This window comes from Acinonyx jubatus, chromosome D3 (genome assembly GCF_027475565.1).
Source record: "Acinonyx jubatus isolate Ajub_Pintada_27869175 chromosome D3, VMU_Ajub_asm_v1.0, whole genome shotgun sequence".
Lineage (NCBI taxonomy): Eukaryota > Metazoa > Chordata > Mammalia > Carnivora > Felidae > Acinonyx > Acinonyx jubatus.
Window position 1 is genome coordinate 52,076,984 of NC_069392.1, and position 25,128 is coordinate 52,102,111.

Consider the following 25,128-nt stretch of genomic DNA (forward strand, 5'->3'; position numbering starts at 1 on the left):
TCTCTCTGCCCATCCTCCTTGCATATGCACACTCTCTCTCAAAATAGATAAAGTTAAATAAAATTTAAAAAAATAAATAAAAGATCCTTAAGTGTAAATATCAGAGGTACACTGAAAGTATCCAAGAAAAGAGGAACATAAAGGTAAAAGTGTAAGAAAAAATGTTCTAATGAAGTTATGACTAGTAGTCCCAGAGGAGTTATAAAAATCCAGTGGAAAAACCTGTTTCTTAATCTAAGTTTGAAAGGAATTTCACTATGGCCATAGTCTTAAGGAAAGCAGATAAATTCTGTGGATGTCAGAAGCTTTAAAAGTGGATATGAAAATGGGGTGCGTGGATGACTCAGTTGGTTAATTAAGTGTTCAACTTCAGCTCAGGTCATGATCTCACAAGTTCACGAGTTTGAGCCCCACAGTGGGCTCTGTGCTGACAGCTCGAGCCTGGAGCCTGCTCCAGATTCTATGTCTCCCTTTCTCTCTCTCCCTCCCCTGCTCATGCATGTTCTCTCTCTTTCTCTCTCTCAAAATAAGCAAACATTAAGAAAAATTTAAAGAAAAGGCCTCTGACCTAAATCCTCCCCCCCCACCCAAGGTAAGAGGATGGCAAGACAGTGAATAAATGTACATTTGTGTATTTTCTTAAGGCAAAATATTTATGGTATGGATCTATTGTGGGGTTTTTTTGTTATTCACTACAAGCTTTTTTGTTTAATCAACCAAACACCCGTTGTTACTATGTAGAATAAGAGGTCCTCTACATATTCTACCTTCTGCAAGGAAAATTACATCTATAACAATAAAGTTTTTTTTTAAACCACTATGGTATGCAAGAAGAAAACTTAAATACAGAATGAGCAATATCAGAAACAAAATAATTTTAAAGACTACTCAGTTAAACATTTAAAATTAAACATCATCTGGTTCAATTTTCCTTGTTTCGTAAGAGGAGAAACTTTCCAAGGTCAGATAGAGATGGAGCTTAGAAAAAAGTCTAAAAGAAAGGCTCTATACGTAATAATCTATCATCTGAGAAGTACCGCACTTAAAAACCATTTGTACTTTTACCAATCTTAGTAACAAAGAACATCTTAATCATCAGATACAATGAAAAGTATAAGCTGGGTGGCTCAGTCAGTTAAGCATCCAACTCTTGATCTTGGTTAGGGTCGTGATCTCACGGTTCAGTTACTGAGATCAAGCCCTGAGTCGGGCTCTGCGCTAACAGTGCAGGGCCTGCTTGGGATTCATTCTCTCTCCCTCTCTCTCTCATTCTCTCTGCCCCTCTCCTACTCATGCTCTCTCACACTCTCAAAGTAAATAAATAAGCTTAAAAAAAAGGGTAAGCTATAAAAACTGAGTATTCTGGTGTCCTCAATGGACTGATTTCAATTAACCAGAGGGGTCAGAATCTTCCCTTTCAAAAGTAAGCTCTAGGAAATTCTTACGTATAGAATTCCAAGCAAACTGTATAAATTAGTGACTTCTAAACTATAATGATGGGGGGCGCCTGGATGGCTTAGTCGATTATGCATCCAACTCCTGATTTCAGCTCAGGTCATGATCTCACATTTGTGAGATTGAGTCCTGTGTGCCTCTGTGTGGAGGCACACCAAGATCAGTGCACAGCCTGCTTGGGATTCTCTCCCTCCCTCTCTCTCTCTGACCTTTCTTTCCCTGCTCACACATGCACTCTCTCTCTCAATACATATAAACTGAAAAACAATAAATAAATAAATAAATAAATAAATAAATAGCTAGCTAGCTAGCTAGCTAGCTATAATGATGAATAGCCCTAAAATAAAATTTGGATCCCAACTCATTTCAATCCATATTCAGCCTTAGAACTCCCAGGTGTAGCAATGCAAATCCTAATAAAAATCCAATGCATTACTATGGGAACTTGACAGGCTTATACAAAAATGGCACAAGTATAAGAAAAAAGAAAAAAATTAAAGATTAATTTTTAATCTGGCTTGCCAGATTCAAAAAATTATAAAGCAAGATTATAGTATTGACAAAGAAAGATGAGGAATTATTATCGGCAAGAATAGGTATACACACTTTAAGGATATTAGTATATTAGAAAGATGGTATAATGAGTTGCCAATATTCAATTAATGGTAAAAATAAAGTTTGACTCGCTACCCCTTGACATTCGGAAGAGTATTATTCCCTTGGATTTAAAACAGAACACAGACATTAAAAAATAAAACGGTAAAAGTTTTGACTATAGAAGTCTCTTAAAAGTGTTTGTAAAACTCAGATGCAACAAAGGACAATCAGATAGGCCTTCATATATGTTAAAAGCCTTAACATGGTGAAAGACACCAAATCAAACTTAAAATATATAAAATATTTATCAAGCAGAAGCTAGCACTGAAGTCAGTCCATAAGTCTTTTTTTTTTTTTTTTGCCCTACATAACTCTTTAAGTGAACCATAATTAACCAAGTGTAAATCTTGGGCAGAATACATGTGGCTCAGCAATACCCTCCCTCAAACACAACCCTCCCCTTTACTTTTTTAATGAGTATACCTCCCCCTCCCCATACAGGCATAGGATTAGTGCCCATAAAAACCATCCAATGAGAAAAGAGAAATGGTACCCAATTCAAAGGGTATCAACAGGTAATCATATAAACATATAGAAGAAAAAAAATCATATGAACAAAAAACGTATGAAGATTGATCAATCTTATCAGACATCAGAGAAATGTAAATAAAAAGAATGTCATTTTTCACCAATCTGATTTGCAAAAGTAAAAAAAAAAAAAAAAAGTGATAATACCCAGTATGTCATAAATGTGAGACAATGGATATTCTCATGCTCAAGGTAAGTGCAAATTGCTATAGCCTTGCTGAAGGTAATTCTGTAGTATGTTACAAAACATTTTATTTATATATCCTTTGACCGAGCAATTCCACTTTAGTCTAAACTAGAACACAAAGTATATACATAATGTGATTTACTGCAGAACTATCAGTAATGATGAAAAACCAGAACCACACTCAACAACAGACAAATGGTTAAAATACATTATGGTATCTAAATAAAGGAATACCATACATAGCTGTAAAATAAGGAATTTTTACTGAATGAAAACAAAGACCAAGTTATGTTGTTAAAGACAAAAAGTGAGTAAGGATAAAATGTGCAGTATGATTCCATTTATAATTACTAAAACTATACGTAAGTGTTCAGTGAAAGGTCTGAAAGGAGAAAACGCCAATTTAATATCACGAGCACTTGTAAAAGGTAAGTGGCTAAGCTTCTAACTCCCCTACTAAGAAAACTTGAGGATGCAGGAGGAAAGACCTTCTGCCAGTGTCTGTCATACTATACAACCCTGCCACTGGTCTGCCTCTCAGGTAGACAACTGATCCAAGGTAGGCCAGATTTCTCTCCTAGAAACTTGAAACTAGTAATAAAGTGGCACAAAGACTGGAAAAGTTGTTAAACTAAGGTCATATCAAAAGCAATGCTTTCTAAAGGCTCACAAACATTTGCTGCTAAATTTCCTGGAGGTGCCAAGTCCTTATTTTTCTGAGACTTACTGTTCTAGAATACTTCAGTTTCCAAGAGATGTTCCAATATCCTTTAACTAAATAATACATTTTCTCTTTTTTGGCTTATGCTCCCTAGCATCAGTTTCTATCTTCTGCAACTAAAAAAGCTGGAACTTATATGGCATAAAAGTAGGGTGGGGTAGGAAAACAGAGAGAATAAAGGGAATATTGTTTCTTACGAATATATTTATCTATTTTGTGTAAACTTTTTACAAGCATTAATTCCTATATTATTTGTGTACCTTATCAAAAAAGAGCCACTGATTTTAATAAAGTGTTCTTTAAATGCATTTTCTCAATTTCCATCAATATTTTGAGGTTTATATTTTATAACCTGGCTGTGACTTATCTTTGTAAATTAGACCTATTTAACCCTAGCTTAGCAATAATTAAAAAGTATAACGGTTCAATGTAACATCAGTACCTTCAAAGTCTACAATTAATTTACTGAAAATATTATCTGACCTTATAATTTATTAAGTCCATGAAATTTTAAAAAGTGAAATACCTCCAACAGTGGCATTTCCTCCGTGATAATGGGATCTAAACGTCGATCAGGACCATATTTGATAGATGTTTTCTCTTCTTTTGTATTGTTAAGTCGAGGACCTTGAATTTCTAAATCCTGTCTCCCTCTGACTGACATACTCAAGGAATGTTTTCCTGAAACAAAAAATAATCAATGCCCTAAAATAATTTGATATGTTGAGTGACATAAATTTAGCTTGAATACTGTAACTTTCATATTATTTCTAGAAAAATTCTAGACAATTACTGAGTAGCATGAATCATCAAAGAATTAGTCATATTTTACTTTTATGTTTAACCATACCTACTGTATGCTGCTCAATTTCTCATTTAGGAGAAATGAGACTTACTTACTTTGCAAATACAAAATACATTAGAAAGGAATACAGTTGTTTATTTTTGAAGCAATGGCAGAGTTTAAAATAATCCAAATAATCTAACTGCCTTGGTTAAAGGTACATTAGACCCATTTTTAAAACATGCTATTTTCATTCATTTTATTTTATGAAGATTTAATTACTAGTTTTGTATCTGTTTAGCAATGCTATGGTTTTACCTGTGTGACATCCAGGAAGAGAACCAATGCCATCTACTGTCATGCAGCCCTGAATAGTGCCAAGATTATAAACAACTCCGAGAATATGCAGCTCCCCTATGTGATGGGGAAAGAGCTTTAGTCTTGCCTGTGGAGATATTTAAGTCACTCTTATTATCTGTTCTCATAATATCTTAAATAGTGCAATACCTAAATTCTGTAATATTGCAGAAATTGAAAGTCATGACCTAAGCTTTTGAATAATGAATTAATTTATTATACTGGAAAGCATTTGCTTCAAAAGAAAAATCTGTAAATTCTGTAAATTCTACAATTACAGGCACAGATCTTAACTAATACTTCAAAGTAAACAAAAACCAAAATATTCTGGTCAACCAAATGTCATATGAAATTACCATACTGACCACCCCACAAAAAAAAAAAAAAAAACAAAAAAAACGAAAAACATTGCACCAGGCTTCTTTGAAAATTAACAAGCCAAATTAACAAACCAGACTACTCTTCTCCCACCAATTTCCTCTTGTGCAATTCTTGTTTCTGAATCTTCCAAATTTTAGCTTTTAAGAAAATTAGAATATAAAATAAACCGAATAAACTGGTTTTTTAAATTTGTTTCCAACTTACTTTTTCTTAAGACATAAAAATAAGAAAATAATTACCACTTTAGATTCTTCACTGTTAATTAAGAATTCTGAAATATGTTCAGTTCCAATCATTTTAGGTTCACCTGTTACCTGAAAAATATTTTGTAAAATACATATTCTAATGAAAAGTATCAGAAGAATATTAACATTCCTATACATCAATATTTAAGAACAATAACAATAATTACAGTTAGCATTTACCAGGTTCTTACTATGTGCTAATCAATATACAAAGTTGTTTTTTTTTTTTTACTTTCACACCTGGAGTGATCTAACATGTGATATATTTTTCTATTTCATTCAGTCCAATTCAAGTGAGGAGGATAAGTGATCTACTCAAAGTTGCAGCCACCAAGAGGATAAAACTTCAAGACATAAAGTTCAGCTACTAATTGTCAACAATGGCCAAAATGGCTGCTTAGTTTAATTTTGCAGTAAGAGCAAATTTCTCCATCTTTTACTCTGACTGGCCTCTTTTTCCACATTGTCCAATTGTATCGAGTAATGGCAGCCTAAGCAACATGCATAAAAGACTGGTGGACAATAAGGGCAGTAGGAGAGAACAAAAAAAAAGGCCTCCTCCAAATCGATGACTTCTGTAAGAGACTATAATCTTTGGTCATGTAACAAAGCACAGTTAACTGGCTCACACTTGGGGTAAAGCTGGTCCTCATAAACACTGTTTTACTTTTACCATGAAGTTAGTTATTTCACACAATAAATTAAAATTACATTTCCCTAAATTTCAGTTCAGTATCTTAGTCCATCAGCAGCAGAAAGTTATGAAGAAATCCAAAGAGTCTGAAATTTACAGGATAAAGTATAACTTAATTATACACAATGAAAAATCTCACTTTAATAAACCTCCTTTAAAATTTAATATATTAAACAGACTAATATACTAAAAAGCTAATGGATCTTTTAAAAAACTGTACCAAGAGTGAACCATTCATAAGCTTCTTATTTGTATTCCAGGCATCAGAAAAAAAAAAATTAGAAAAATTCATGGAGTTGCTAAAATTCAAGTCAGAATAGAGCCTACAAAATCTCAATCTTTGGAACTATCCACAATGAGTGTAATCACAAAACGTCTTCAATGAATTTAACCAACAAGACTTTACAGAAGGAAATCTTTAAAAATCAAAACACTCCAAGAAATAATTTAATAGTAAAGTTTAGTACGACATACATCTCTTTCCAGTTCTCCCTTCATAAATCAATGCCAAAATGTTGGGATATTTCCCAGTTCCAAAATAATGATTAAAGCATATATCAAGGTAGTACAAAGAAGTAAAAGTTATATAGTAGATAGTGGTGAATAGCCCAGTAAGTAGAAAAAAAAATTATTTTTCCCAGTTATTTCTGTTACAATCAGCTTGGTAATAAAGATTATTTGTCCAAGTCATTCCTACTTCAATAATAACTATCTTAGGGGTGGGTGCCTGGGTGGCTCAGTCAGTTAAGTGTTCAACTCTTGATTTTAGCTCAGGTCATGATCTCATGGTTCGTGAGCACAGAGCCTGCTTGGGATTCTATCTCTGCTCCTCCTTGACAAGTGTGTGTGTGCTCTCTCAAAATAAACTTAAAAAAAAAAAACCAAAAAACTATCATAGGTAAAGAGATTACAGACACGAATAAGAAAAAGATAAAATACATATAAAGATAATCCAAAAAAGGAAATCCAAGATCTTCAACTTCACCAGAAATTAATGAATGAGATGGAAAATAATAAAGTAAAACAGCATTTTTCATACCTAGTAAATCAATTAAGATGCTTTTTTATAAATAAGAATGCTTAATGTTGCAAAGATGAGATATCCAATCCCATGTGTTGCTGGTAAAAAGCTTTGGTATGACCTCTTGGGAAACCAAAAGAGCACTAACATACTTATTCCCTAAAATTTTTTAACTTCATGCCTAGGAATCATTACTACAGAAATTATCAGGATGAAAAAAGTATACACCCAAATTTTTACCATTGAATTATGAGGATAGTAAACAAATGGAAACTTCTAAAACAACTATCAATGGAGACACAGTGGAAGAGCTTATAGATCATCCATGATGGAATATTACACAGAAATGAAATATTAAGACATGTTAATATCAAGATACACATACAAATCAACAGAATGAAAAAAAAAACCAACATACACAATATTTTTAAAATCCCATATATGAGAGAAAACATACAAATAGAAATTACTGGAAAGATATATAGAAAAGTGTTAAAGTGCTTATTTCTAAATACTGAGAAGACAGATTTATCTTTATTCTGTATGTTCTTTGTATTCTCTATTTTCAACAATATGCATATATCATACTTTTTATAGCTAGGGAAAACAGGCATAAAAAAGAATAAGTGTAGTTCACTGAACAGAAAATATTGAAATGTTATACATCTGCTAGGCTATTACTGAAACATGCTTATTACAAATACCTTTTAATAACTTACTAGTTCTTTAACTTCTTCATTATCCTTTCCACTAATATCTTTAGGTTGAAACTTCCATAGCAATGACAAATCAGTCAACAAAAGTGGAACCTTCAAAGGATTTCTAAAAGCCACTTCCACTGTTATTGGTTCTACAAAAAGAAAGGCCTAAATTAGTAACTTCAATAAACCCCACCTACCATCCTATGCTTCAATTCTCTGAACACACCTTACTTTCACAGCTCTGCATTTCTGCCTAGACTGTCCTTTACCAGCTTATAAATGTCCATTTATTCAGGATTCAGTTTTAAAACTACTTCCTCTAGAAGATTTCCCCAATTCCTATGTGCTAACGAATGTCACTCTCTCTTCTATATTCCAATAGCACACTTATATACTAGTATTACATCTCATACATAGTGCCTAGTTTTATACATACAGCTCACTAAGTTATGATTCCTAATTTATTTTTTGCATGCCTGGCTTCCAGTAATTTTTGGCACATAGAAAATTATCTTGCATCTGCTGTAGGTAAACAAAAAACCATGAATAACAATTCAAGTATATCACCTTCTACAACTGCCAGTGGAAATCTTGAGTTATCTGAATAACTATTCAAACAATATTGTGTGGGGTAGAAATTGGATGGAACTACTCCTCTGTTAACCACAGCTACAACTTGTTCCTCAAGTTCTCGCCACTGCTGAGAGGATTCAGAGTCATATTCCTGATCGAGACTTACATGAGTAGCTGCTTGCTTTTCACCTAAAAAAAAAAGTGTCACAATTAAACACGTTTATTAACACCTGCCTTCAATGAAACATATTATTATTATTATTATTATTATTATTATTATTATTATTATTGTATTTGAGAGAGAAACAGAATGTGCACGCAAGCAGGGGACAAGGGCAGAGGGAGAAGAGGTGGGGGTGTGGGGCGAAAGAGAGAGAGACAGAGTGAGAGTGAGAGTGAGAGTGAGAGTGAGACAGAGACAGAGACACAGAGAGAGAGTCAGTCTTAAGCAGGCTCCACGTTCAGCACAGAGCCCGACACCGAGCTCAATCCCACAACCCCGGGATCATGACCTGAGCCAAAATTGAGTCGGACACTCAATCGACTGAACCACCCAGGCGCCCCTGAAACTTATTTTAAATAAAAATATGAGGTATCCGAATAAATACATATACATATACACTCTTGCCTATAATTATCTGAGAGAAAGATATCCTCTTATTAACCCTAGTCTAACTGGAACTTGGCTTATAACATTGATGTTCTTTTCCTCTTGACTCTGAAAGAATATATTTTTCCTAATATTCCAAATAATTTTATATGAAATACTTCAAACATACAGAAACACATGGGGAATAACAAATATTTATATATTAAAATTTAACAAATGCCAATGTTTGTTATAAGATCCCAAATACTCTTCATAAAATAAATGTTACAGATAGAATTATTGCCCTCTGTGTAACCCTCCCAAATCCTACTGCTCTCCTTCATGTCCACTAGCCCTTCTTCCCAGGGCTATTCCAAAGCTGAAATATAATGTTTTCATCCATATTTGTTTTTTACTTGATCACATGAATATATACATAAACAATGCATAGAATTGGTTTATATGTTTGAAATTTATAGAAATGGAATTACATTTGACTGACTGTTCTGTAACTGTTTTCACTCAACATTATGGTGTATTATCCATGTAGAAACATACAGAACTATTTCTACAGCATGAATCCATTGTATAAATATGCCAAAATTTATCAATTCATTTCCTGCTACTGTTTCACTTTTTTTTTTTTTTTGCTGTTAACACTAATGTTGCCATAAACATCTTGATAAATATTTTTAAATAAAATACTAAATTAAATCTCAAGGAGAAATATAGTAAGCTTAAATATAACAATACACAGAATCACAAAGTTTACTCTAACATACATCAATATATTTATACTCTTGGCCCAGTATACCATTCTAAGGTTCAATCCTAAGAAAATAAGCCTATATTTTAAAAAGTCTTACAACAAGGACAGCAGAATATTGGCAACTGTTCTCTGCTTCTGTGTACATTTGAAATTTCCATAATAAATTTAGTAAATTTATTAATAAATTATAAATTAATAAATAAATTTCCATAATAAAAAGTTAACAAGTTTTATCCACAAGAACATCCATCACAATGTTTATATAAGGAAAAGAAGAAAATAGTCCAACTATATAAGACGCGAACATTACAGTACTTTATAAGTACTGAATAAAGTATCTTACAGCCATTAACATTGTTCATTAAGATTATATAATAACATGGGAGTGCCTGGGTGGCTCAGTTGGTTAAATATCTGATTTTGGCTCAGGTCACGATCTCATGATCTCATGGTTTGTGGATTCGAGACCCACGTCAGGCTCTGTACTCAGAGCTCTGAGCCTGGAGCCTCCTTCGGATTCTGTGTCTTTCTCTTTCTGCCCCTCTACTGCTTGTGCTCCCTTGCTCTCTCGAAAATAAATAAACATTAAAAAAAAATTTTTTTTAAAGGTATGTAACAACATGGGCATTTTTCCTATTATGTGAGAAAACCCATTATAATTATAGCTATTTTGTTATTTCTAGCTTTTAGAGCCGGAAGAAAAACCACTGAAGTAGTGGTTATCTTCAAGGTGGCAGGATGGTGACATGGTAGAGTTACTTATCTTCAAACATTCTTCAACAATTACAACATCATTTCTTAAATAAAGAAAAAAGCACTTAAAAAAATAGTCACTAGGTAAAAAGGCAAAATAAAATTTTACAAACCATCTGCTGGTCGTCTGTCGTGGCCAAAGAAAACCCGTGTGGCTGAACTGTTAATATACGGTAAAGGTAGCTGCGGTAAAGGGCCATCTGGTGACAGCTGACTTACATTCTAGGAGAAATACAAAAGAAAAAAGTTTTTTTGAGAAAATTCCATTTCCTTCATATTTGCCTCCTCATTTTTTAATATGCAAAGTATTAAAAACATGTTAAGCAAGAATATTAAGATAAACAATTAATAGTTTTACTTAATATATCAGTCATAAAATTTTAGGTCTCATTTATTCTGGCCCAAGAGAATCTTCCTAAAGTTACTCAGCTAGCTATTAGCTCTCTTTGGAAGTTAAAACTTCCAAATATTATTTTGGTGCACTTTACTTCCTGTGACTCATTACAGCATCCTATCTGCCAAAATTCTAACCCATATGATCTCAAATTAATAAAGTTTCTTAGAAAGAGGTATTTTTCTGCAGGACAGATAAAATATTCATTATCCATAGGTCTTCAGAAAAAAATTCACAACTTTCCACTTTTTCCGTAAAACAATGTTTTGTATTTTCTACCCTCTTGTCTCAGTGAAGTATTTTCTCACCAAGGGATGGTATGAAGACCCAATATAAAAAAATTTGTATGATTCAAAAAAAAGAAATAATGAAGAAATAGTCCAGAATGTTTTTAATTCCAATATAAATCAAATGCTTAATGAAATATTAAAATCCTCTTGTAAAGAACTGTAGAAGAGCAATGCAACTCAGATCTATGACTCAAGAGCATAGCCTGCCACACTTTATTATGGCAGATAAGTACATAAATTCTAAGAAAGCCATTTTATTAAACTCCTACTAGACACCACTGAATATGCTTTTTGCTGAAAGTAATAACTTAAATATAATTTTAATATCTAGTCCTGAAAATAAGTATTCACCTTGTAAACATAAAGATACTCTCTGAGGAAGGCCCCTTGTTGAGCAGCAGATTGTTTACTTTCATTGATTAAAATATGCCTAAAAGCAGACACAGCATTGTCCAGTTGCCTAAGGGTATAGGACTGGCGCCCAATAGTGAAGTTAATGTGATCCTCTGCCAGAGACCAGCCTTTTCCTTTGTAAACCTGCATGGCTTGACAATAACAGCGTAAAGCATGCTTTTTCTGTAAAAAAATAAACAAAGTATTACAATCTGAATTTCTCTTGGACTAGAAAAAACAAATACACACACACATAATCACGTAACTGTTAATTGGTACTTCCTCTAACAGAGACTGGAATGATGAGCAAAATGAAACTAACATTTATGAAAACCCCATTGCAATTATTACTAAAAACCAAGAGATCCTGAAGTAGGCAAGTTAATTGCTTTGTCCAAGGGCAGGAAGTCTAAGAAGTCAGAAATAATAATGACTTTATAAAAAACCATCTAGGAGTTCTCAGAATGGCAGTATATGGAGTCATGAATCAGAGGCTTTGTTGTTATTTTAATGTTTTTTTTTAATGTTTATTTATTTTTGAGAGAGACAGAGACAGAATGAGAGTGGGTTAGGGGCAGAGAGAGAGGGAGACACAGAATCCAAAGCAGGCTCCAGCTGTCAGCACACAGCCCGAAGCGGGGCTTGAACTCACAAGCTGTGAGATCATCACCTGAGCTGAAGTCGGCCACTCAACTGACTGAGCCACCCAGGCGCCCCGGTTGTTATTTTATAACTAAGAACTATCTTACTAATTTTGTTATGATCATCTCTATACCACTGCATTGGGCTGAATGAATACCCCATACGTGTGTATGTATGTATTTATATGTGTATACACATTTTTTAACTACTGTTTCACTTGGGAGTAAGAGTATGATATATTCTTTTTTTTTTTTTTTTTTTTTTTTTTGCCCACTGCTGCATCCTGCCACACCCGTGAGCAATTATTTGGCATTAATTACCTATCACTGCCACACTCTGAACTCAGACAACCTTTAGCTTAAAACCTGGATTTGGTACCAAGGAAGAGGCTTCTCCCCACTCAACCTTCTGCTTCAGAGTATACTCTTATACCTCCTCTCCTCTCCAGGGTGGATTACAAACTTTTAGTATGTATATCCAAGACTGCTCATTTTTTAAAAGAAATGTTTCCTTGTAAATAAATAATTAAAACAAATCAAAGTCATCTGCCACTTAATACCATAGAATTTAAGAACTCAGTATCTCTTTTGTGATATTCCTACAGAGATACCCAATTTGAATCTCATCACGAGGAAACACCAAACAAACCTAAATTGAGGGATACTCCACAAAAATAACTGGACTGTAATCTTCAAAAGTATCAAGGTGATAAAGTCAAAGTATCTTTCTGAACAGGATCCTTATGCTATAAAGGACCATTTTTATGGGACAACTGTCAAAACCCACATGGGGTCTAAGGATGGGTGGTACTGTATTAGTACTAAGTTCTTGATTTGATGGTTGTATTATGGTTATATAGTAGAAAAAAGTCTTGTTTCTAGGAAACAGGAAATAATGTCCTAAAGTATGTGGAGGTAATGAGATACCAAGGAGACAACTATCAAACACTCAGGTAAAGTTTCTAACTGTACTTGTAACATTTTTATAAGTTTGAGACTATTTCAAAATAATTTTAAAGTGATGTTTCTTGAAAACACCCCTAATCTCCATACTGCATTTAGTAAAAAGGAATACAAACAAGTCTTAAAAACTAAGAGATACAGAGAAAAGATTGAATATGTCAAAATGCTGAGTTCAAGTACATTTTTAGGATTTCTTGGAAAAACATCCAATGAGATTTAAAAGGTAAAAAGGATTTAAAGTCTGCTTTTTAAAGTAAGAATTGAAAGACTGTCTAGGGGTATACTTGGACACATATACATATACCCTCCCCAGCAATTTTTTTTTTTAAGTTTATTTATTATTCTGAGAGTGAGAGCAGGAGGGGCAGAGAGAGAACTGGAGAGAGAGAATCTCAAGCAGGTTCCACACTGTCAGCGTGAAGCCTGAAGCCAAGGCTCGAACTCACAAACCCGTGAGGTCATGACCTGAGATGAAATCAAGAGTCAGACACAACTGATTGAGCCACCCAGGCACCCTCTCCCCAGCACTTCCTTAAAAATTTTTTTTTACTAATTATCATAAAAAAATTTACTAATTTTAATCTTTGGTAATGCCAGTTCCTTTTTTTTAAATGCCTTTCACTAGTTGATAATCATAATGGAAATCTAATGGGGGAAAAAAAAAACCTATAAAAAATCTCTAGGGGCGCCTGGGTGGCTCAGTCAGTTGAGTATACAACTCTTTGATTTCAGCTCAGTTCATGTTCTTGCAGTTGTGAGATCAAGCCCCATGTCAGGCTCTGCAATGGGCATGGAGCCTGCTTGAGATTCTCTCCCTCCCTCCCTTTCTACCTCTCCCCAGCTTGCGCTCTCATGCATAGGCTCTCTCTCTCTTAAAAAATAAAAAAAAAGGAAAAAGGAAAAATTTCTAGGGACAAGATAAGCAATCCAGCACAAATTCTCAGGGAGGACTGAGAAATGACATTACTATACACACATATCTCCTCTACTGTCCTCTCATCCTTGCCAACAACACACATTTTAATGGAAATGTCATGAAAAGTTGGTGTTTCTCAGAAACAATTTGGCCTCAGTCACAACTGTTTGTGTTCTACGTCCTACCTTCCAAGGAAGATACTGTTCTTGACCAACTTCAATAGGATATGCATTTGCTTTTCCAACAGAAAAGCATTTCTAGTCATGCTTTCAGCTGCTACATACTGTCTGAGAAAGAGGTTCAGGGTCTATATAGAATGTTCGCAAAATACAAAACCGGGTACCCTGGAATCATCAACTCCATGATATAACTACAGTTAGATTACTGAGCCAAATAGTAAATGTATGTCAACCTACCACAAATGTAGCCATTTTTAATTTGCTATGCATTTCCTAGAAGCAACATGCCCTACAATTTCAGAAGATGAAATATGCGTGGCTATTTCCAGTTCCAATGACATCATCATGTTCACAAATGAAACCATTCACAAAAGTGGACAAAGATGTGGAAAAAGAATGACTTGTTTTTAATAAGAGACAATGGACCATTCGCAATGAGGTATATAATTTTCCTCCCAAGCAAAGGGAACCACATACTTTACGCATTTTGTAAATTTTTGAACAGAACACTTTTAAGTTTTTTATTTTGAAAGAGAGAGACAGAGACAGAGACAGATAGGAACACAGGGAGGATTCTTCAATCCACATTTCTATCCACCATTTACTACCGCTACCACTCTGCCTCCAGCAAAGTCCCTCCAACTAATGCTTAAAGAGGCAACTGGGGCTGGAGAAACTGCTCTAAATTAATCGATCTAAATTAAAGATCTCTCCAACCCAACTGCTTCCAGGTATGAGACAGAGATGATTTCTACTCATTAAATATTTAGTAAATATCATTATAAGGCACTTTGAGAGGTAACAGAAGACTAGAGCTGAAGTAGGGACAGTCCAACCACTGTGAAGGATAATTAAAACTGGTTGAATACATTCAGTATATTGGAACTTTCACATATATACTTTGGTTTAAGCTCACAAAACTTTGGGAGAATTTTCAAATTTTATAAATACAAAACCTGAGGCTCAGAGAAGTAACCCAGGTCATGTTGTGAGTAGAAGATCAAGACTGAAGCCCACATTTACCTAAATCCAAATCTCATGCCCTTACCAATATAACAAAATTTACTTCCATTTTTAGGATTAATTTTAAATCATAAAAAATTGACAAATGACATACATTTATAAAATACATAACAAACGGTAACAAAAATTAAAATAATTTATTTGTTAAATAAAATGCACTCACTTGCCCTGCTTTACTAAACCGATGTCCTGCCAGTATCATATGAAATGCGTATTTTCTAACCATGGGGCTCTTCATGTTTATAAAGCAATGTGCCGCCTGTTCCAAAAGAAGTGCACTTCGAAGATCAGAATCCTATTGAATGTTTAAGAGAAAATAAGGTTAGTTTCACAAAATTAAAAGTAAAAAGATAACTGGTAAAAAAATATTTACTTTCTAAAAACAATATAAGCATATTCACTTTAACTTAAGAGTATCTGAGGGAAGAGATCAAGGGGCAATCTAATCTTGATTCTTTCTTCCAATAAGCATGAACTTTTCTTAAAATCCTTCAAAACATTCTCTACCATGAAATATTTTCTTTTGTTTTTCATAAAGCCAAATGTGTGGTTATGATATGTACCCTGTAATAAATCTCTGAAGAAATGTAATCCCTTTTCGGGGCGCCTGGGTGGCTCAGTCAGTTAAGCGTCCGACTTCAGCTCAGGTCATGATCTCACACTCCGTGAGTTCGAGCCCCACGTCAGGCTCTGTGCTGACAGCTCAGAGCCTGGAGCCTGCTTTGGATTCTGTGTCTCCCTCCCCCTCTGCCCCTCCCCTGCTCATGCTCTCTCTCTGTCTCAAAAATATACAAAAGAAATGTAATCCTTTTTCAAATGGCAAAGAAAAAAGTATATAAACTGAGAATTTAATACAGGTATACTGAATAAAGATAAACCAGAAAAGAGAATGCAGAAAACAATAGATTCACAATTATCTAATTTCTTCTGGAAACTGATCTGTGACATCCAATAGCCTATCTCCATCCAAGAAAAAAGGAAAGATAAAAAGAGAATGTGTGTAGATTATGAAATAATCCAATCTACTATTTTATCCTCTATTAACTTTACTGGATTTAAAAGCAATTCTCAATTTTTGCTTAATTCAAGAATGTCAAAATGACTGCTTTTCATTAAAAAATTTAGAAGGCTTTTCCCTTAGAAGATTATCACCTACTATTAGTATTATTAGTAAATGGTACAACTCAAATTAGTTTCCACTTCAACAGACTCTTACAACAGTGTCTACAAAAACCACATACCGCATTTACATCCTCACCCATAAGGACAACCTTTCAAATGAAAGAGCCATCATCACTTTACAAATAACTGAGAAAGTAGTGAAGGTTGCTGATCAAGCATCAACAACATTTTCACCAAAACTTTCTCTAGGTTTTCAGCTGTTCTCAAGCTGAACTTACCATGCCCTTCCATGTGTTCTGCTGCCATTATTTTCCCCAGGGAAAGTTGAAAACAGAAAACATTTACTTTAAATGCAGTAATGTCAACAAATTGTAGTTACATCAAATAGTGCTCATAATCAGTGTAATCAGTGATTATAACTATCTCTGCAGCAATCACAAAATTAGAGTGGAAACAGATCTGAGGAAAAAATCTAGAAAGCATCCAGTAAATGGCAGATATTATTTCAATCCCCTTGTGACAAAAACTAAGTATCTGATCAGGTGTTTTTTTCTAAGTAAGATCCCAAAGCTAGTAAGTGGGAAAATCAGGAGTGTACAATTAACAAGCAGTTCTTATCCAAGGGTTTACATCAGAATTACTTAAGGCACCTAGGGAGTATACTTTTTTTATTTTTTAGGAAAATGTTTTCTTTAAAAATACTTTTTTCTAAAAGAATAAATGTTCAGAAAAAAAAAAAAGTGAACATCTTTCTTTCCTACCCCATGCCTCATCTGACTTTCCAGAGGTACCTATAGTTACCAGCTTGGTGTTGGTGTTTGTCATTTCTCTCGCTCCATATTTGTTTTTATGTAATACATAGTTTTCTAAAAATACACATACTTTTTTATACATAAATTGTAGTATACAGAATATTCTTTATCTCATTTTTTGACTTACAATAATATCACGGACATCTTTCAAGACACCTACATCTCTTATTTCTTTTAAAGCTACATTGTATCCTGTTATATAAATACACCATAATTTTATTAATACAGTGTCCAACTGATTTAATATTGCTTCAGAATTTTGTTACTACAAAAAAATACTTTGATAAACATCTTTACAAAATCATTTTTGAGTAATTATACATTTTTATTAGACACATTTCCGCAAGTAGAACCGGTTAGTTAATGAAAGCTATGTATATAGTTCAATTTCTAGCCAACAGAAAAAAAAAATACCAACATATAGTCATCTCAACAGAGAAGGAGTGTATGTTTTCTATTCCACTCAGCCAAAAATCATTTAAATTTTTTTTTACCTCTTTAATTAAAAAAAAAAAAAAAAACCACTCTGCTCAACATACATTTACTAGTAAGGCTGGTAATCTTTTCGTACGTTTAACGATCTTTGTATTTTTTCTGTGAATCACCCATTTATACTCTTTTTGTGAATGGGTTTTTGTGATCATGGGGTTTCTAAAAGCCCTTTGTACGCTTAATCAATATTAGGTCTTTGTCATACATTTGCATTAGTATTTCCCAGTTTTTACATGAAAGAGTTTATTTAGTAGTCAAGCATACTATCTTTTGCCTTTATAGCTTCAAAATACTGCATCAAACTAAGAAAGGATGATATCATTCCTAGATTAAAAAAAAATGTTTTCCTACATATTCTGTTAGGTTGTTTTTCCATATTATAACTTAATCAAGCTATAATTATATTATCATGTAACAAGTAAGACAGGAATCCAACCTCAAACAGTTAGATGTCACAATACTATTTGGTGAATAACCTAACATTCCCCACTAGTTTTAATGATACCTAATCATATGTTGTATTTAAATTCTCATTCTATTCCATTACTGTCTCTTTTTATCACTGTAAAAAGTTTCAATTTCTGTAGCTTTGTAACATTTTAATATCTGGAAGAGCAATTCCCTCTAATTACTTCTTCTATTTCAGAATTTTATTTAGGCTTCTCAATAGTATTTCACAGGTTTTTTTAAGTGCTATAAATTAAGTCTATACCTAGTATGTGCAAGCGAACACACGCTGGCACATACAAACATACAGCATAAATACATATATATGTTTTTTAATTGCCTATGAGGCTTCATTAAACTCAAAAACTTGGAAGGGCAGCAATCCTGGACATTTTGATTAAGATAAGGAGCACGCCTTAGAATCTTTGATGGTATGTAAATGATTCTAATGTATAACCCAATTGAAACCAGGACAGTAAACCCTCAGCACAGTCAAAATTAATACTCAAAGGCTGACCAATTTAGAAGAGACCTGGAAGTCCATGGCATATTATTAATTTAGTTGAAGCAAAATTTGACTCTTGAATCCAGTATGGCAGTTGTCTGAAAAAGAATCAATTTGCTGTGCTGAATGCCCTACACTCATGGCTCACTGCAACTTTGTTCTTTAGTAGTCCCTATTGCTTACAGTGACACCTAAAGGAGAAAAAACATTCCCCTGAAACCAAAAAAATAGCCCTGCAAAGAATCACAACTGCCATCAGTGTCGATGGAAGAAAAACGAAAGGATTTCACAAAGTGACAGTTTTATCTAGAAAGCAGAGGCTTTGAATGAATTGAATAAAATTTTACTTTAGTCGTAGTTCACATCTATGATATGAACAAGTCTATTACATACGCTCCATAAGGAACTAAGAAAAAAATATCTGATACTACAGAACTGATACAGGTACTGGTGGCACAAACTTAAAGGAATCAAATCTCAAGGATGGCTTTCAGATTTTTTCTTTGGGTAACTATGAAGTTAGCAGGAAAGGTGCTATGAGCTGATGAGTTTACCACAGGAACAGTTCCTGCCAAGGTGAAGAACCTTGTAAAAACTATTACTATTCCAGATAGTAAAAAAAAAAAACCAAAAAACTGATTTACTGTGTTTAAATGCAGTAACAGACAAAGGGGCTATTAAGACCAGAATAAATGTTCAGCACAGAAACAAAGACATAAGTAGAAGAAAAGCATCATATCTTAAGCACCAAATTCAGACACACTGTCCTGTGTGGTGGTAAATGTGGCATACTGTATCACTAGCTGGGTTTGCTCTGTCATCCTGAGAATCCCAGGGCCTAACAATAGTAAGATCCACTTGCCCATAAATTTGCAGTCCAAAAAATAAAGCCAGAAGAATTTTCGCTAGATAATTTTTATTCAAGCTCCTAAAGCATAAATTCCCTTTATATTCACTGATAATTCCTAGACTGAAAAACAGCAATATATTCAAACCCACGTTAAGATTATTTATTACAATACGGAACATCATCGCCCTCAAGTGTCTACATGTTCAGCTCTACCAAATAATTTATGTCTAGCAACTATTCATATTGATCAGTTGTCAATGCAATATCAATTACTCAACATTGTTAATATCATCCCTTAACCTAATTAGTTAACCTTTTTAGAATAATTAATGGTTCAGCTCAACAAATACAGGTAAATTCTATACCATGTGCCAAGGCCAGTGCTAGGCAAGAAAGACAAAAATGTAGAAGACAACACAGTTCCCTACCCTCAGGAACTTAAATATGATTTGCAGTATTACATGACAAGTCAGGTCTTCCAGCATTATATGAGAGGGGAGGATAGAGACACAGGATAACCTGGGGCACTGCAGATAACTATCTTTAGGACAAGACTGATATAAGGACTTGTAGACAAGGTGAACAAAGAGGAAAAGGGCCACAGTCCAGAAGGACATTAAGGACATGAACCAAGACAGCAGTAGGAAGGACTTAAAGTGGAGGGAGTAAATTATTTGGAGATACGGAAAGAAAACAACAAAAACAAAAAACACCCAACTGGATTAGTGATAGAAGAATACAGGCACCTCTCAGTTTTGTGCTGAGCAAACAAGGAGCTAGATGGTTATACCATAATTTTAAATCATGATCAACAAGGTAAGAAAGTTTCTGTGTTTAGATATGTTAGCTTAAGGTGCTTTAGAAACATCCAAGTAGGTAAGTCTAAAAGGCAGCTGGCATTACAAATCTATAAACCTCAAAGAGATCAGTGTTGAAGACAGATTTAAGAGTAAAAATCATCACTAAGAACTGACCACACCCAAAAATGTGTAGAGTAAAAAGTACAGCAGTCCAAGGATTAAAACCATAGGGTATATTAACATTTAAAAGGCAAACAAATGAGGCGCTTGATTTTGTTCTTTTGCTCTTAAGCATTCATCTAAAAAAAAAAAGCCTATCTTTAACCATACTCACAAAATCACTACCATTGTACTTTACAAGCCAGGAGTCAATGCAACTTAATAATATCTGTTGTAAACCTTCACCAGCAACTATAAGTGGATTACTTTTTCTGTCTTTTGAAATATTCATAATATAGATTATTTTCAATGCTTAAGATTATTGTTTTTAAAAGTTCATACTAGTGAAAACAAGATTAAAAAGTCCTCAGTGATTACTCATTTTAAGTATCAACTGTATATGAGAATGATGCACATGTATGTTGCTTTAAATATTGTTATACATAAGAAAACAATTCCATTTACAACTGTACCAAAAAGAATAAAATACCTAGGAATAAACTTAACCAATGAGGTGAAAGACCTGTACTCTGAAAACTGTAAAATACTGATGAAAGAAACTGAAGATGACACAAACGAATGGAAAGTTAATCCATGCTCATATACTGGAAGAATTACTGTTGTTAAAATTACCATACTTCCCAAAGCAATCTACAGATTCAATGCAATTCCCATCAAAACACCAATAGCATTTTTCAGAGAAATAGAACAAACAATACTAAAATTTGTGGAACCACAGAAGACCCTGAATAGCTAAAGCAATCTTGAGAAAAAAGAACAAAGCTGGAGGTCTCACAATCCCAGATTTCAAGATACACTACAAAGCTTTAAAAATCAAAACAGCACGGTACTGGCACAAAAATGAGATATACAGACCAATGGAATAGAATAGACATCTCCAAAATAAAAGCCATCCTTATATGATCAATGATCTACCTATTTAACCTATGATAAAGGAGGCAATAAAATACAATGGGGAAAAGTCTCTTAAATAAATGCTGCTGGGAAAACTGGACAGCTACATGCAAAAAGAATGAAACTGGACCACTGTCTTTACACCACTCAAAAATAAACTCAAAATAGATTAAAGACCTAAATGTGAGATCTGAAACCATAAAAATCCTAGAAGAGAATGCAGTAATTTCTCTGTCATCGACCATGACAATGTTTTTCTAGATATGTCTCTTTTTTTTGTATAGGGCAAGGGAAACAAAAGCAAAAATAAACTATTGGGACTGTTATCAAAATAAAGTTTTGCACAGTGAAAAAACTGTCAACAAAAAGGCAAGCTACTGAATGGGACAAGATATCTGCAAATAATATACCCAATAAGAGGATAATAGCCAAAATATATAAAGAACTTAAACTAACTCAACATCAAAAAATAAACAATCCCATTGAAAGTGGTGTAGAGGACCTGAACAGACATTTATCCAAAGAAGACATACAGATGGTCAACAGACACTTGAAATGATACTCAACATCACTCATCATTAAGGAAATGCAAATCACAATTACAATGAGACATCACCTGTCAGAATGGCTAAACTCAATAACACAAGAAACAACAAGTGTTGGTGAGGATGTGGAAAAAAGGGAAACCTTGTGCACTGTTGAGAATGCAAACTGGTACAGCCACTGCGGAAAATAATATGGAGTTCCTCAGAAAGTTAAAAATGGAACTACCCTATGATCCACTAATCACAATACTGGGTATTTATTTTCCCAAAGAATACAAAAACACTAATTTGAAAGGATATATGCACCCCTTGTTTATTGCAGCTTCACAACAGCTAAGGTACGGAAGCAACCGAAGCGTCCACTAGTAGACAAATGGATACTTATATACAAAAGGGAATATTACACAGCCATAAAAAAGAATGAACTCTTGCCATCTGCAACAACATATAGATGGACCTAGAGGATATTATGTGAAGTGAAACAAGTCAGACTGAGAAAATCAAATACCATATAACTTCATTCATATGTAGAAACTTAAAACAAATGAATAAATAAAAAGCAGAATCAGAGCTATAAATACAGAGAACAAATTGATGGTTGCCAGAGGGAAAGGGTTGTGGAAATGGGCAAAAATGGATGAAAAGGAATGGGTGATACAGGCTTCCAGTTATGGAATAAGTCATATCATAGGGAATAGTCAATGATACTGTAATAGTGCTGTATGTGACAGATGGTAACTACACTTGTGGTGAGCACAGTATAATGTATAGAGAAGTTGAATCCTGTGTTGTATATCTGAAATTAATGTAACATTGTATGTCAACTATACTCCAAGTAAAAATTTTTTAAAGAAAAATAATCTAAATAAATAAATAGTTACACATAAGTCAGAATCTAATTCACAGAAGATGTACAATATATGTTTGTGGTTAATAAAGCATAGATTTAAAACTTAGAAATAAAATAAATTCTCAAAATATTTATGAAATATCACATTTAAAATTAATTCAACAAATAGCTAAAGTAGCATAGTGTAAATTCCCAAAAGGAAATTCCCCTCTACTTTTATGTTTTGCACACCCTTTCAAGAAAAAAGACACACTTTTAAAAATTTATAAAGTGTTATTAAAGTAAATACATTTTCAGTACCTCACTGGTCAACCGTATTAGGAGAGCTGCGGCCTCTGAATATTTGCTTTGGCTTTTTAAGATTTCAGCACTAAGCAATACACATCTTTCAGCCAATACCATATTCCTAAAGAAAAAAAGAAAAGAAAAATATAATTAGCACTACAATAATATCTTAATACATCATAGTAACCATGTGTTAAATAAAAGTTCCAATTCTAGTTTTTGAATAAAAAGAAATCCATGTTCTTGTTTTCCACTTACCAAAAAGGTTAAAAAGAAAACTTCAAAGAATTCTCGTAAGTATTCAAAACTTTTGATCATCATATAATTTCACGGTAAGAATACAGTGCAAAGTCACATTTTCTATACACAAAACACTAGAACCTAAATGGTATATTTGAACCAGCTGCTGGTTAACAAATAAAACTTGCTATGAACACAAAAGAATACATACATTTCACCATATTTCTTTCTCTTTCCTCATTGCAAACTGTGGTTATGTGTGTTTTAATTTATGGCTACTTCTGGGAATACTTAAGTGTTTTCCATCTAGTAGTACCATTGAGATATTTCAATTGGAGATAACATGAGGGGCAGTGATGCCTAATTGATTCTTGAGCAAAATCTTTGTAAAAACACACAATCAGCTGATTTTTCTTCATGGACTACTATCATCAATAATTAAAAATAATAAAATACCATTATTAAAAATAATAAAATAGAGGCATATGAGTGGCTCCGTTGGTTAGGCATCTGACCCTTGATTTCGGCTCAGGTTATAATCTCACAGTCATGAAATTGAGCCCTGTGTTGGCCTCTGCGGCAGGCGTGGAGCCTGCTTTTAAGATTCTCTCTATCCCTCACACTCTGCCCCTCCTTCTCTGTCTCTAAAAAATAATAATAATAATAAATTAAAATATTCTTACTGTGAAATTATAAGATGGAATGCTTTTGCTGGGAAATAGCAAAGTTTTTTATCTTAATTTTCTAATCCTTATATCAAAATTGGCCTTAAAATTGCAGATTACTAACTTGAAGGTCATTCTGAACAGTGATATTTTAAAAATACAATTTTCTACATTCAAAAGTTATCTGCCATAAGCTTACTACAAATCATGTTTTCTTAGGTTAGTATTTATAAACATCTAAGGTTATTTTAATGAACACAAAAGACTAACTCCTAATTAGTAACATCTACTCATATATAATATGCTCTCTTCTTTTTTTTTAAGTATATTTATTTTGAGAGAGAGAGAAAGAGAGTGTGGGGGGGCAGAGAGAGAGAGGAAGACAGAGAATTCCAAGCAGGCTACACACCATCAGCACACAGCCCCATGTGGGGCCAGAACTCACAAACCATGACATCATGACCTGAGCCGAAGTCCAATGCTTAACCTACTGAGCCACCCAGGCACCCCTTAAATATGCTCATTTCTTAAAGAGTTTTAAGTAAACTTTATAAACACTCTTACATCTTACACTATTGTTTTACTTATTTTTGTTTGATTCCTCACCTATTTTCTCCATGTGGTCAGTTATTAGGTTAAACGCTACCAAGTCCAAGATTTGATTAATTTGTTTATTCAAGCAACATTTAAAAAAATCATTTTGGGGGCGCCTGAGTGGCTCAGTCAGTTGAGCGTCTGACTTCAGCTCAGGTCATGATCTCGCAGTTTGTGAGTTCGAGCTCCGCGTCAGGCTCTGTGCTGACAGCTCAGAGTCTTGAGCCTGCTTCAGACTCTGTGTCTCTCCATCTCTCGGCCTCTCCCCTGCTCATGCTCTGTGTCTCTCTGTCTCTCAATAATAAATAAACGTTACAAAAAAATTTTTTTCTTAAATCATTTATGTTCATATTTGCAAATCAATCAATGTGATACATCACATCAACAAAAGGTATAAAAACCATGTGATCATTTCAATAGATGCAGAAAAAGCATCTGACAAAGTACAACATCCAGTCACGATAAAAACCCTCAAACAAAGTAAGTTTAGAGGAACATACCTCAACATGATAAAGTCCTTATATGAAAACCAACAGCAAACATCACACTCAGTGTATGAGTTTTTTTCCTAAGGTCAGGAACAAGACAAGGATGTCCACTCTCACCACCTTTATTCAACACAGCAGTGGAAGT

General features: G+C 33.8%; 1 protein-coding gene across 4 annotated transcripts in view; it reads right to left on the bottom strand.

Moving 5' to 3' along the window:
* The window catches only part of TRAPPC8 (trafficking protein particle complex subunit 8), an 81,943-nt gene that overhangs the window by 25,671 nt on the left and 31,144 nt on the right, over positions 1-25,128 (bottom strand). For 2 of the 4 annotated variants that reach the window (XM_027068705.2, XM_027068704.2), the window contains exons 11-20: positions 23,012-23,117; positions 16,615-16,635; positions 15,378-15,509; positions 11,451-11,675; positions 10,529-10,637; positions 8,299-8,493; positions 7,750-7,880; positions 5,310-5,384; positions 4,651-4,777; positions 4,075-4,229 (exon numbers count right to left, since the gene is read on the bottom strand). In XM_027068705.2, coding sequence (XP_026924506.1) covers positions 4,075-4,229; positions 4,651-4,777; positions 5,310-5,384; positions 7,750-7,880; positions 8,299-8,493; positions 10,529-10,637; positions 11,451-11,675; positions 15,378-15,509; positions 16,615-16,635; positions 23,012-23,117 — 1,276 coding nt within the window. The remainder of the gene's footprint in view (positions 1-4,074; positions 4,230-4,650; positions 4,778-5,309; positions 5,385-7,749; positions 7,881-8,298; positions 8,494-10,528; positions 10,638-11,450; positions 11,676-15,377; positions 15,510-16,614; positions 16,636-23,011; positions 23,118-25,128) is intronic. The other 2 variants (XM_027068707.2, XM_027068708.2) reach the window with 1 other exon arrangement.